Source organism: Canis lupus, chromosome 32 (assembly GCF_048164855.1).
Source record: "Canis lupus baileyi chromosome 32, mCanLup2.hap1, whole genome shotgun sequence".
Classification (NCBI taxonomy): domain Eukaryota; kingdom Metazoa; phylum Chordata; class Mammalia; order Carnivora; family Canidae; genus Canis; species Canis lupus.
The window spans coordinates 4,736,322-4,751,322 of record NC_132869.1 but is presented as its reverse complement, the minus strand read 5'-3'; the positions used below and the strand labels follow the sequence as shown (position 1 = coordinate 4,751,322).

General features: G+C 46.9%; 1 protein-coding gene across 1 annotated transcript in view; it reads left to right on the top strand.

Moving 5' to 3' along the window:
- Positions 1–15,001, top strand: part of RYR3 (ryanodine receptor 3) — a 500,519-nt gene that overhangs the window by 321,471 nt on the left and 164,047 nt on the right. The window contains exons 32-36 of the mRNA XM_072808654.1: positions 396–561; positions 7,133–7,219; positions 7,634–7,860; positions 9,484–10,279; positions 12,723–12,923. Coding sequence (XP_072664755.1) covers positions 396–561; positions 7,133–7,219; positions 7,634–7,860; positions 9,484–10,279; positions 12,723–12,923 — 1,477 coding nt within the window. The remainder of the gene's footprint in view (positions 1–395; positions 562–7,132; positions 7,220–7,633; positions 7,861–9,483; positions 10,280–12,722; positions 12,924–15,001) is intronic.

Here is a 15,001-nt window from a genome sequence, read left to right as displayed (position 1 = left end):
CTTCACACCGCAGATTTTTGTTTCTGCCGTCTACACCAAATCCCTATATAAATCTGCCTCTGGTGGCCACCCTCTCTATTCCCGTCTCTGAGATGGGAGTCCCACCATCCCCATGATCTCTTTCAAAAAGGTGCATTGACATTGATCCAGGAAACCATTACCAAAACAGTATGTTCTTTGGACCAAAGTATCCTGATAGATTGCCACATCTCTGAATTGAGTGATCATGCCTGAGAAAATTGGGTTGAAGCTGAATGAATTTATTTAAGGAAAAAAGTTATTGGGGGCCGACTGGAAGGCTTCCTTGGAAGATTTCTGGGGCATTTCATTCCTGGCCCTTCATGGCACACTGTCCCAGTCCAGATTTTGTGCCTCTTCCTCTCTTTGGCTTCTAGTGTAAAGCGCAGCAACTGCTACATGGTCTGGTGTGGGGATATTGTGGCCACTTCCCAAAGATCAAGTCGGAGCAACGTGGACCTGGAGATCGGCTGCCTTGTGGATCTGGCGATGGGCATGTTGTCTTTCTCCGCCAATGGGAGAGAACTTGGCACCTGCTACCAGGTAAGGGGGGGCTCTGGGTCTCAGACAGCAACATCCCCAGCTTGCGTGTCTATGGCTCTGCTCCTCCTCCTCTGCATTCAGCATCCTTACCATAGCGTGTGGGGTTGATGAGCCACAGCGTTTGCAAGCAATCCGGGAAGAGAAATAAGAACAAAATGACTTCATTTTTTACAGAGGGAAAAATAGGAGAAACTATCATTATTTATTGGTTGACTAGATACCCTGGTCATCTTTCCAGAAGATAAGAAGGCTTTTCTTTGGTGATGGTCTCTGAAAGGTTCTCCATTTATTCAATGAACATTTCTCATGTGTCTTTTATGTTACCTGCGCTATACAAGATGCAAAGTCTAAAACGTAAGCAGAGATACTCCTTGCTTTAAGAAACTTAGAAGCTCAAAGCATAGACTCGTAAAAAATGACTAATTTACCAGGCTGTATTCCTTTTGCAAAAAGGTGATTCTCTTATGCATTCCTTGCAGGATCCTTTAAAAACACATTCATATAAATGATGTGTTTCTCTATTTTATTGACTATGAACTCTGATAAAACTACTCAGGAAATCTATCAACTGCACACCTGTATGTTTACCCATCATTAACCACAAGCAGCTTTATCTCTTTTAAGTAGGATTTTCATCCTTGATGGCTAGGTAAACTTGGGAAATGTTATTTATTATATCCTCTTTCACATTGGCAATAAACATTAGTACAGGGCAACTTTAAAAAATACTTTAGAAAGAAACCCAAACATTTCTAACCAAGCATTTCTCATATTGCTTAGCCAAGGTAAGTTTTTTTGTTCGTTTGTTTTTTGTTTTTAACAATAGTAGTTTTCAGTAAGTCTGGAGTTGGACAAAGCATATCTGGAAAAGGCTGAAATAAGGAATTGAATTTCTTTTTTAAAAATTGTATGTATTATTCATGAGAGATACAGAGAGAGGCAGAGACGCAGGTGGAGGGAGAAGCAGGCTCCCTGCGAGGGAGCCTGATGTAGGACTTGATCCCAGAACCCTGAGGTCATGCCCTGAGCCAAAGGCATCACTCAATCACTGAGCCACCCAGGTGTCCCAGGAATTAAATTTGTAGATTAAACTTTCTTGATACTCCATGGGTAGAATAGAGGGTATGGAGAGTGTCATCTGGGTTCAGAGAAGGAGCTTACCTCCATCAAGCTCGGTCAGGGAAATGGTCCTTACAGAGAGACCTTGATTTAGAAGCAAAACAGGAATTCCTCCATCTGAGCAAGGAAGGGAGTATACTAAAGTTGAAGGGGTGGTATGGGAGACATCCTCATGGCGACAGGGAAGATTTGCCCATGGTGGGCAGCCTAATAGGGGCCTCTTCAGTTAGTGGTGAGAAATTCATGCGGAAAGATAAGGAGATAGTGATGGGAATTGAAGAGCTCTTGAAGGTTTCTGACCAGGACAGTGACATGCAGCGTTTAAGGAAGCCCAGCTAACTACAGCAGATAAAGAAACATCCCACTACTGTGGAAATGGATTAAAAAAAAAAAAAAAAAAAAAAAAAGATCCTACACTCAGCCCCCCATTGCAGCCTCTTGGTAGCTGTTTGGCCTGTGGTTGGAGAGGTGGCATCTAGAAGGGGGAGGTAAAGCAGCCGCTCCAAATCTGAATTGTTCAGTGCCTGAGAACAGACGGAGCAGACCCCTCCTGGGGCCCGGGGTCATTGTGGTGGCATGCAGGCAGCCGCCACCTCTCCAGCACCTCCCATAGCACATACCAGTCTGTGTGCCTCCCCATTGTCTCAAGGGGACAGTGGGAGCATCGCTGACACCCCCCAGCAGACTGGCCCAGCAGCTAGGGCCCAACTGGCTGTTCTCAGGAAGAGGCCTTTGCAAAACCAGGCTTTGGGGCAGAAAGTCAAGTATTATTCTTCTGGTGCTTTCTCATGATTCCACCACCACCCCCTGCACCCCAAGCCCCTGAGGGGGAAAAAAAAAAAATATATATATATATATATATATATATATATATATATATATATATATATATTCCTGCCGTCCTTCAGAATCCATTAGCTTTTTCCCATTAACTCCTGGAATGAGTTTGACTGGAGGGCTCTCCCAGAGCTGCACAGAGCTACAAAGCACCTAATAACTCTGAAGGCTGGCTGGCGTCGGAGGTCCCCATGAAAACAAATAAATAAGCCAGGCTTGGCCTTGGCAGCTGCAGAGACTTGCCTGCACCAGGGAAGAGCTTGTGCCATTGAGGAGACAGGCCCCCTGCTCCAGCCTGTGCCTCCTGAGAGACATCCCCCCGCCCCGCTCTAGCCTGTACTTCCAGAGGCCCCCCTGCTCTGGCCTGTGCCTCCTGAGTGGCCCCCCGTGCTCCGGCCTCTGCGCTCTGAGAGACCTCCCTCCTCTGGCCTGCATGTCCTGCCATCTCTGTCGGTGGCCCCAGGCCCTGCACCCCCCAACCGGGATGCCTGGTGGAGAATGGGATGGTGCCAGGTCCCTACAGGGATCCTTGGGAGGCCCACTCCGCCCCCACAGCCGGCAGCGCTTCCAGTGCCCTGGCAGCAGGATGATTGTCATTCTGCAGCTGTGGCCATTTTCATTTTTTAATTATCTCCAGAGGAGTCAGGGCAGCAATACTTCCACACTGGCTTGCTGCTCAGGAAGGACCAGGAACCAAAATAATGAGAGGAGGACTGGCTCAGACAGCGTTCCTAGACAACATTCCCCCCCACCCGCCCCCACTGTGAAAGGCCACCCTGCAATTGGAAAGCCTTTTCCTGTCGCAATGTCATCATGGGAGAAATGAGAAAGAAAATGTGTGTTCAAGAGCCGCTCCTCGGTAACTGCCACCCCAACCACACTGCTCCGAGAACAGAGCCAGCTACAATACTCAGATTTCCCAGGGGTTGAGCCTGCGATTCAGGCCAGTCCCAATGCCCTGACCTTCACACATGACCAGAAATAGAACGTCCATTGTTGCAGGAACCAAAGAGCTCAGCCAGTGAGAAGAGGTATGTCACATAGGAAAGGAAAAGAGCCCAGGTGCTGCCTGGCGCCTCAGACCCAGGCTTGCTGCTCACAGCAGACTGGGGCTCCGTACTCTGAACGGCTGCTCCTTGAGCGCAGAGGAGGCTGGGTCTCTTGTCTGTCGCTATTGCTGGTCCTGGACCGGGACCCGGCACCCAGGAGGTGCTCACTACCTTTTTGTTGTCCAACTGACCAACATGGCTGGGAACCTGCTCTTTTAGTTTTTTGCTTCTTAACATGGTGCCCATAAAATTAGCAGCTAAAAAACCAAGACATTTGGGGCACCTGAGTGGCTCAGTGGTTGACTGTCTGCCTGTGGCTCAGGGTGTGATCCCCAGGTCCTGGGATCAAGTCCTGCATCAGGCTCCCCTTAGGGACTCAGGCATACTCTGCCTGTGTCTCTCATGAATAAATACATAAAATCTTTTTTAAAAAAATGAAAACATAAAACCCAAAACATTATTTCCCAGTCCTGTAGGTTTGGGTTCTCTGCTCACGTGCTCACAAAACCAGAATCAAGGCGTCAGCTGGGCCCAGTCGCCTGTCTCTGGAGGCTCTGGGGGGAATGTGCTCCAGGCTCCTTCAGGTTGCTGTCAGGACCCAGTGTGGTGGTAGGCTGAGGTTTGAGGTCTGTTCTTCCTTGCCAGTCTTTTTCCTTTCCTTTCCTTACCTCTCTGCTCCCCAAGGGCCCACATTCCTTCTCAGGGCCCCTTCCATCTTCAAAGCCAACAAGAGCATGTCCTATTCTTCTCATGCTTCAGTCTCTCCCACTTTGCCTTCTGGCCCTAAGAAGAGAAAACCTTGCTTTTTAAGGGTTCATGTGATTAGATTAGGGCCTCAAGGATAATCTCTCTGTTTTAAGATCAGAGAGGTCCTATCTCTGTTTTGAGGTCACCTTACTTACATCTGCAGAATCCCTTTGCCATGTAATGTACACAGTCACAAGAGTAACCCCATGGGTGAGGAAGGCCACCTAGGATTCTGCTCTCCCAGTTGCCATTTTTATCCCCATATACACCCATCTTCTTCACAAGAAGAAAACTTGTGTTTTCTTCTTTCTTGAGTGGTTGAAGATAAATCTCCATTATTCATCATGATGGGAGCATACTCTCCACGGTAGACATGAACCTATCCCAGGCATCCGGAATGCTTTGAAAGCTCCTCCTCTTTGAAGTGGAGTTTGAGGAAGGCCCTGGCATTTGGCTGAGTGGTTTATGAAATTTGCAGGGACCATTCCCGAAAGATCTGAAAACATAACCACGTTCTTCAGCCTATAGGTCCCAGTGTGACTCCGTTCAGCATAGAAAACCTTTGGGCCTCATGCATTTATCTGTCCCTGCGGGCTCAGATTCATGGGCTTCTTGCTGGTCCACATGAAGTCTCTCAGCCACCAGACCTCTCTTCACTGAAGGTCAAAGTGATTTGAGTGTGGCAAGTTGTTCTAGATTGTTCTAGATGTCACACGTCAGATATCTGAGAAATCTGAGGGCCAGCCCAGGGATGTATCTGATCAAAATTTCCCATTTGTGTCTTTCTGTGCTGCAAATTCAGGACCTGGCACAAAGCAGATATATAATAGGTAGTAAATATTTGTTAAATGTCCTTTACAAAGCTTATTTCAGACATCGCCAGGTAGTTCTAGCAGTTCCATCCCCACATTTTGGCTTTACGGGCATTTATCCCTTCACATGGTCCATGGATACCTGAAGCATTAGGCATAAACCACATGTTTACACTTAGTTTGTGAGCCCCTGCAGTGTACCAGGACGGATCCCTGGGTACTGGGTGCAAGTCCAGTCTAACCAGTCTGACCTGTTTCATCATGGGCAAGTGATAGTACAGACCATGTAGTCTTGTAAGTCACTTACAGCCATAAAGATGGGTGTTTTTATAAATCTTATGTCTAAATACATTGAAGAAATTTATTATTAAAAGGAAGCCTGTAACCAAATGTTATGACAAAAAGAAAACCTCTGTATTCATTTTCTATTACTGTATAATGAATTGCTATGGATGTAGTGACTCAAAACAGCATACATTCTTTTCTAGAGCTCAAGGCTGCATTCTTTTCCAGAGCTCAAGGTCCTTTTTCTGAGCTCATGTCGTCACTGGCAGAATTCAGTTGCTTACATTTGTAGGTTGGAGGCTCCATTTCTTGATGGCTGCAACCAGGGGCATTCTTAGTCCCATGAGATCCCCTGAAATTTCCCTCTCATGGCCTTTCACAGGCTGTTACAACAGGTCACTTCCTTCTCCAAAGCAAAGCAGAGAACTTTCTCTGTTGCATCTCGACTGAGATGCAATCTTAAGTAATGTAGCCAAACCAAGGGAGTAACAATCCTACCCCTTTGCCATATTCTATTTGCTAGAAACAAGACACAGGCTCTAGGGGAGGGAACTGTACAAGAGAATGATTCACTGAGAGCCGACTTAGGGTATATCCATGATGCTCACCATCCCCCAACTCCAAGAGAATTGCAAGAACTTCCTAATGTCCAAATTTACTTAAAGGCAAAGGACTTTGGTAAAATTAAAATCCCTTTTCTTCTTACACGGTCTTTCTAATCTGATTAAAAACCCTGTATCAAAGTGGGCAAGTGGTAAGTGGAGTCCCTGCTGTCATTAATAAATCCACACTTCATCTAAGTGGCAGCTAGAAGACAGACAGTGAATCCCACACTGTTTAATGTAAGAACTGGAATCAGAAAGAGTGAGAAGGGGGTGGTGAGAAGTCCAGAGGAACCAAGTGAAAAGAGGTTTTAAGAAAAGGAGACAGACACTGGAAGTAGCCTCTTTATGTTATTCCAGGGAAGCACCTGCTGATCAGTTCTCAACTGGGGGTGTTTTTCTATGGGCATTTGGCAATCTTCAGAGACTTTTCTAGTTGTCATGACTATGGTGGGGGTAGAGAGTACTACTGACATCTTCTGGGGAGAGGCCAGGGATGCTGCTAGATATCCTACAATACACAGGACAGCCCCTACAAAAAAAGAGTTACACAACCATAAATGTCAGTAATGGTAAGGTTGAGAAGGCCTGCTGTAATATGCCCATTGGGCTTGCCTGGTCAACATCCCTGTGCCTTCAGAAATAATATTGAAGCCCTTGCACTACCCTCAGTGATCACCTTCTGTGGGCAGGAGTGATGAATGATGGCGTTCCCTCTGAACCAGGTGTCTCCACACTCTATGAAGAGCCAGGCCATCACGTTGTTCCCTGACCAATAGCGGCCACCACCTTTGGTGGCACATTAGTAGGTCCCCGTGTGTGACAAATACCCTGAGTGCTGGAGGAAATTGTTAGCTGCAGTTAACAGAGAAAATGAAAGAACATGAGATTATTCAAGCCCAAGTAGGAGGAGAGAGAGAGTGAATGAGGCAGAGGGCAGTGACAGTCACTACCAAGAGGCACCAAATCTCAGAATTTCTGAGCAGTGGAAAGGATGCGCCAGCTAGGTGTTCTCTCTCAGCTAAGGTTAGAATGAGGGTGTTGATTCAAACAACCAACGACTTAGCCATCTGTGGTTTTATAATTCTGAGCAAACCTCTCCATTTGTCTTGGTTTCCAGGTGGAGCCCAATACCAAAGTGTTTCCAGCAGTCTTCCTGCAGCCCACGAGCACCTCCTTGTTTCAGTTTGAACTTGGGAAGCTGAAGGTATTGATCTGCCCCCTTGTCCAATGGTTATGATAAAAGAAGGCAACATTGACCACTAGGGGAAAAACACGAGGCCTCAGAAAACAAGGGACACCCTCCCCATACACTGCCCACTGATCTCCCCACCACCACCACCCCAGCTCCCAAACTTACCTATGAAATTCATATGACAGAAGGTAGGTTCTCATTTTCCTTTCTCCCACTTCTACTGGGTACTGAAGGAAGTAATCACTGCTAATAGAATCCACTATGCAAGGTCTTAGGCCAGTAAAGCTTCAAAGGCTCAGGATTCATTTGTCTCCTTAGTTTATACTAACCTTACTGGTCATCATGGGCCAAGTTGCATTACCTAGCAACCGAGCACCTCCTGAGAGCACATGTGTTTCCTTCTCGATGCCTTTCCACCTGCTCCAGAACGCGATGCCCCTGTCGGCGGCCATATTTAAGAGTGAAGAGAAGAACCCAGTTCCACAGTGTCCCCCTCGGCTGGACGTCCAAACCATCCAGCCCGTGCTCTGGAGCCGCATGCCCAGCAGCTTCCTGAAGGTGGAGACAGAGCGGGTGAGCGAGCGCCATGGCTGGGTGGTGCAGTGCCTGGAGCCCCTGCAGATGATGGCGCTCCACATCCCAGAGGAGAACAGGTAGTGGAGGGGGGCCCACAGTGGAGGGGGCAGGCCTGGCAGGAGCAAGGAAAGGGAAAGAGCAGCATCCTCATTGGCCGAAGGCCCTGCTCAGTCCACTGACTTTTCAAAACCTCAGTGTCTCTTTCTTTTCTTCAACTTCCATTATTCACTGAGAAATCACAGGATAGGGACGCCTGATGGCTCAGTGGTTGAGGGTCTGCCTTCGGCTCAGGTCGTGATCCCAGGGTCCTGGCAGGTCCTCAAGGGGAGTCTGCTTCTCCCTCTGCCTGTATCTCTGCCCCTCTGTGTGTGTCTCTCATGAATAAATAAATAAAATCTTAAAAAAGAAAGAAATCGCAGGATATTCTCCCCAATATGCCTGCCCCAGGGCCTTCCCTGTAGCTCCAAGTGCCTGCAGTCAAGATCATTTCCATCCCTTTAATTAAAAACTCCAGTGTGATCCTGAAACATATGTTCTTATTGACAAGAATGGGGAAAATGAAACAGGCCTAGCTTGCTTAGAGGACAAGAATGGGCTCCTGAGCAGCTCCTGTTAAGAGGTACTCTTGGATTGTAGCCTAGGTTCGATCTCAGCACTCTCTTTCTGACCTTGTGGTCTTGGGTAAATTGCTCATGTAACTTACTTCGACTTCCTTCTGATATAAATAAAATAACCACCCAAAGGATTGCATGGAGAAACAAATGACATTGTGTTGGTAGAATCTAGTAGAGTTTCCGTATGTAGTAAGAATTAAATAATTTTATTGTTAACATATTATCACCCCTCGATCTGTTGGAATAAAAACAAAGTAATGGGCTATGACACCTCTCCAGCTCCCCTTTAGGTATTCAACTGGGTCACGGACAGTGGTGGGACAAAGTAGTGGGGGGGTGGGGAGCGGGGCAGGAGCCAGAAAAAATAGGAGTCCAGCCAAGTAAGCCAATTGCAGAGGATCCTCAGATCCATGATGAAGAGCAAGGCAAAACAGAAAACCTAAGCAGGAAGCAGAGTGTGCCCTGGGCCCCCACAGATGAGGGAGGAACACGCAGACTTCTCATAGGCTAGTGAAGTGAGGAAGGAGCAAGTGAATTGATTATGCTACCTGAATTCAGGGTGGAAAGTGTTGTTTGCTCTGGGCAAGAGTGCAGGCGTGTTTGTTTTCAGGGGAGGGAAAGCCTGGATGAAGGTAGATTGGAAATGATGCAGATTGACAAGGGGCTTTGGCTTCCTCTTCTGACCTACATCTCTTACCTCAGAAAGCAGGAGACCTCCTAACACCGACAGATGAGAGGACCAAGTCACTTCTCTGACATACCTCAGTGTTTTCCAGTCCCCTTCCAGTTGGGAGGTTTTCCTTAATAGGGAGGACTTTCATATTTGGGAAACCATGTCTTCAAGTCTTTGACACTTTTGAGATTCTAGCAGGTAGAGCAGGAAGATTATCAGGAACTGCGATATGGACCAGGAATGAGAGAGGAATCACCTGTGAGGGCAAGCTGGGATAGAGACCCTTCCATCTCTCTATCCCATGTGCCCTCACAGAGACGGGTACCATCCCAGGGGATTCAGGGAAAAGCACTGCGCCGAACCCTGCCGTGCTCCCCTTCCCGTGCAGTGGTTGACTGCTTGTGTGCCCACAGGTGTGTGGATGTTCTAGAGCTCTGCGAGCAGGAGGACCTGATGCACTTCCATTACCACACGCTGCGCCTCTACAGTGCCGTGTGCGCCCTGGGAAACAGCCGAGTGGCCTACGCCCTGTGTGGCCACGTGGACCTGTCCCAGCTCTTCTATGCCATAGACAACAAGTACCTCCCTGGCCTCCTCCGCTCCGGTTTCTATGACCTGCTCATCAGCATCCACCTGGCCCATGCTAAGGAGAGGAAGCTAATGATGAAGAATGAGTACATCATTCCCATCACCAGCACCACCAGGAAAATCCGCCTGTACCCAGATGAGTCCAAGAGGCACGGGCTACCCGGAGTGGGCCTCAGAACATGCCTCAGGCCAGGATTCAGGTTCTCCACCCCTTGCTTTGTTGTGACTGGCGAGGAGCACCAGAAGCAGAGCCCTGAGATCCCCTTGGAGATTCTCAAGACAAAGGCACTGAGCATGCTGACGGAGGCAGTGCAGCACAGCGGGGCTCATATCCGGGACCCCGTCGGCGGGTCTGTAGAGTTCCAATTTGTGCCTGTGCTGAAACTCATCGGGACCCTGCTGGTCATGGGGGTGTTTGATGATGATGACGTCCGGCAGATCCTCCTCCTGATTGATTCCTCTGTGTTTGGGGAGCATGGTGCAGAGACAGAGGATGGCACAGAGAAGGAAGAGGTGACCCAGGTGGAGGAGAAGGCAGTGGAGGCTGGGGAAAAGGCCAGCAAGGAGGCTCCGGTCAAGGGCTTGTTGCAGACCCGACTGCCAGAGTCCGTCAAGCTTCAGGTAACTCAGGGCAGCAAAGTTCCTGCCCTTGAGAAGACTTGGGGAGGGTTACAGTGCAGCCTGCAGGTAAGACTAGGATTCAGCGCACAATCTAAATCTGGACTAGAGCAGAGACTCGGAGAGACAGTGTTTGCTGGTCGTGCGAATTTCTGACATGCATTGTACTCCCCAGGTCAAACAAAAAATACCCTTACTAATAAGGCATGTGCTTTATTTTATTTTTTTTTAAGATTTATGTATTTGAGAGAGAGTAAGCTAGCATTGGGGGGGAAGGGTAAAGGGAAAGGGAGTAAGAAACCCAAGTAGACTCCATGTTGAGTGTGGAGCCTGACTCAGGGTCAGTCCCAGGACTCTGAGATCACAACCTGAACCAAAACCAAGAGTCAGACGCTCAACTGACTGTGCCACCCATGTGTCCCAAGGCATGTACTTTAGAAATGTTTGTATGGAACTAGTGATGGATTGGCCCTGATCTTATGTCTTTCCCTTTGGGACTGAATGGCTCCTTTGTGAGACTCCATCTGGAGAGGAGGGAGGAGCCGTTGGCTCTGGAACAGACCAGAGGAACTGGCTCATAGGGTGGCCACACTCCTCACCTGCTCTCATTCGTTGCCAGGTTCTGATTACCAAGCCTTTGTAGACCTGTTGCACTGGCATTCAAATCAATGGCCCTCTGAGCTGAGGAGAAGACTCATGCTAACTTAGAGCTGCCCCCTTGCCATCACCTAGGAGACCTCAGCATTTCCTAAGCGTGGTCTTATCAGATGTAAGCTAGCATCAGTGATGCATAGAAGATGATAACTTTTGTCTTCTGGGCACTGAGAAAAGAGAAATGAAAGTGAACAGAGCAGAACTGTCTGTTCCACAGAGTCAGCCTGGCTCAGGCATCCCTCAGCCACTTACTAGCTGTATAAGCTTGCCAAGTCAATAACTTACCAAGGCCTTAGCTTTACAGTTTATAAAATCTGGATGATAGTATAATACAACATAGTACTCAAATTTATCATCACAAAATGGAATATGAAACGTATTTTATCATAAAATAAAATGTATTATAATAAAATAATCTTCAAATGAAGCTCTCCTAGCCAATGTGATGGGATTGGTAGGCAGCCAGTTAATCAAAATGTTGCATGTAGAGGAGAAACAACACATTTTACATATATACCTTCAACAGTTTTATTAACATGTGCTCTTCTGATGTGGACCCAAGACCTCTTGTTTAATGTGAGTCCCTGACCAGCATGTAGATGCCTCTCTTTTGTGTAAATGATACTTGTCATGCACAGTTTGATGTGCATGATGGCCAGTTTGGGGACCCAAGTTTGGACTGTGGATTTAGAGGTTATTGGAAAGCAACCTGAGCATAGAATACTTCTATATTTTAATGATTTCCTCCCAAAATTTTGTAGTTGTCTTACACCCAACTTTTAGTATTTTTTGTAAAAATGATGCCTTGGGGTGCCTGGGTGACACTAGGTAATCAGTTAAGCATCACACTTTTGGTTTCAGCTCAGGTCATGACCTCAGGGTCGTGAGATTGAGCCCCACATTGGGTACCATATTCAGCATGGAGTCTGCTTGAGATTCTCTCTCCCTCTGCCTCTGCTCCTCCCCCCATACACTCTCTGTCTCTTTATCTAAAATAAATAAATAAATATTTTTTAAAAAATTTGCCTTTTACAGATGTTTCCTAGTCATTCAGCTTGGTTTTCCTATTTCATGGCACACGTTACTTGTAATTAAATGTTATAACTAGAATCACAAGCATGATGGGCATATGCTCTGGGTCCTGGTTCACCTGGCAGAGTGGAGATGGGTTAATAGAACTTCTGCTTTAATAAAAATATCAGGAACACAGAGGATTAAAGAAGAAAGTATGGCAAGTGCCTGGTACAGAGTCTGGCAAATAGTCCACACTAAGTTATGGCTGTTGTCTTTCCTTATCAGTAGAAGTTCGAATAGTGTTAAGATTAGTAATAGTAGATAGTCTAAAAGAACGAATGACAGAAAGTGCCAACAAAGAAAAAGAAAGAAAGATGAAGAGGGGAACAGAAGTCTTTAGTTCCCTTCATCCAGAGCCAGAAGATGTCTGGAAGGACCCAGAGCTCACCTGTGCAATTCAGTTGTGGTTTCTACCTGGAGGGTAGAGCCATTGAAGAACTCTCTTAGAAATTCTGCTCTCCCTCTCTACAGGCAGGTTTAGTCTGTCTTTGGGGAGCTCATTTTCCTGTTGTCCTCCTGACCTGCAGATAAAGAGTTGGTGTCTGGATTCAGGCAGACTTGGATTCAAGTAATGGCTCTATGGTTACTGTGGACACTGGGCAAGTCGCTTAGAATGCCTGAATCTCAGTGCTACCCTCTGTAAAATGGGGATGCTAGCTGCTTCACCAGTGTGTACAAAGTATTGTCAAATTAACATAAACACACGCTTCTGTCGCAGATGTGCGAGCTCCTCAGCTACCTCTGCGACTGTGAGCTACAGCATCGAGTGGAAGCCATTGTGGCGTTCGGCGACATTTACGTCTCCAAACTCCAGGCAAATCAGAAGTTCCGCTACAATGAGCTCATGCAGGCCTTGAACATGTCTGCAGCCCTGACTGCCCGGAAGACCAGGGAGTTCCGCTCACCTCCACAGGAGCAGGTAAGAAGCTCTTCTTGAGCCTCCTTACCATTCCTCTGGAAGAACCTGAACCTCACAGAGTAGGGCACATGCAACCTCCATATGCCTGCAGGGGCTGTGAGAGCTGTGGGTGATTAAATGACCCAGCACAAGGCCAGGAGACAGGCCTAATCTTATGCTAGTGGCAACAGGAGCATCTACTAGTTATCTTAGATGGGGATAAAAATCCATCCAAAAGTTCACATGGGCATTGCTTCCTCCCCTCCCTTCCTCACTTTTACCTGTTCCCTAAAACTGAGCCAGAGACCAACTCACTGTCAGGATCCAGCGTTCACACCAACGAGGAGCTACCATTAGAAGAATGTCTGTCCAGTCTTTGCAGAGCTCACTACTTTCTAACAGAGATCCACAGAGCACGGTCAACATTTCCCAATTTCTGAGAATAGATGAACAGTCTCTCTCATCTGAGTGTTCTACACTCCTTGCCCCAGGATCAAGACCCTCATAAAGCTGCCCAGCCCCCAGAAGCTAGGAGAACAGGCCTGGGCAAGTGAAGTCCCTTCTGTGAGGTCTTGTCATTCCTTGCAGAACCCCACCCTGCAGTCAGCCTTGCCTAGATGGGAAGGCCACTTGGAGAAGACTGAGAATCCTGGTGAGTGACTTGCAGATGAGAGCAGGAGTAGTTTGTGTTTGCCCTACTGCTCAGCTGTTCACGTATATTCTGTGGGCTGTGTGGCACCAGCTCCCTAAATATTCAAAACAGAAGAGCTTTCAGTGAAGAAATACGTTTTCAGCATCTGAAACCAGATCTTTGGATCTTATCTATATTTAATAAGCAGCCTATCCAAAAATTGTTATCAGTATAATTACCACCATTTGATATTAATGATACAACTTGGTCCAATTACTTTCCTAAGCTGTTTTGTAGAACATAGATATTTATATTGGCGTAAAAATGAACTGCATATTTTGGCTTTTAAAAAATTCACTTGAATGATCCTGGCCTTGAAAAGAGTAGGCAAAGCTTATCATCTCTTTGCTGGAGGCAAAATGCGAAAACCCTTTCAAGTCAAGGGAGGAGGTAATTCGCACCAAGATGAGGGAAGTGCAGTGAGCCTGAATTTCTCTGCAAGGTTTACAAATGTCAGGCTGCTTTTAGACTGGCAACAGGTGTGAACATTTCCCATTTCGTTGGGCAAATGCTGACTCATTTTTGTGAATAACAGGATAGGAGACTGATGTGGTGCCTGGCTCCTGCTCTGGCTCCCCCATCACTTGCTATGTGGTCTTGGGCAATTGCCTTTCTGCGTCTCAGTGTTTCCAGCTGCAGCATGAGGATGTCTTCATCTCCTTGTCTCCCTTCTTGTGAGGATCCCATGAGATAATGCATTTAGGTTGCTCAGCAGGATACCTGACATATAGTAAACATTCTGTATGTGCTATGATCAGCTTCAGCGTTAGAGGTATTTGCATTTGCCTCTTGCCATGTTCTTTGACCTTTTGCCAGCAACTCACTTCTTCCAGTGGGTAGTTTATGTATGTCTCCCAAAGTATCTGCTTAACCCCCCAGCTAGGACTGCATTGTCCATCTAACACTGTCCTCACAGACACAGTTTATAATCCTGGCTCCTGGAAGGGCCACACTGGCTCCCACCTCTCTTTTTCCCCACTACCTCTTTGCCTTCTCTTCTGCTGTCCCCAGGGCCTTCCATCACTTCCTCCTTTAGTCTTCCCAGTAACCTAGTGGGCAATCATTTCAGACTTGTGTCAGACATCTGTAATTTGAAAGATTCTTCACTCACTGTGTAAAACCAGGGATTCTTGAGCAGACCTCAGAATTACCAGAAAGGCTTAATAAAACAGATTTCTGACTCCCCTGCTCTGGGGCTTCTAATTCAGTAGCTCTAGTGAGAGGCCCAAGAATTTACATTTTTAGCAAGTTTCTAGGTGATATTGATGCTGCTGGTCTAGGAATGAAATGAAAGAAGGGACACTCATTGCTATCAAATTCAGCTGTCCCACCCACCACCCCTCTCAGTATTCATTTCTAGAAGAAACCTACCAGTCGAGCTTTCTAAATAATTCAGAATTGAATGTCA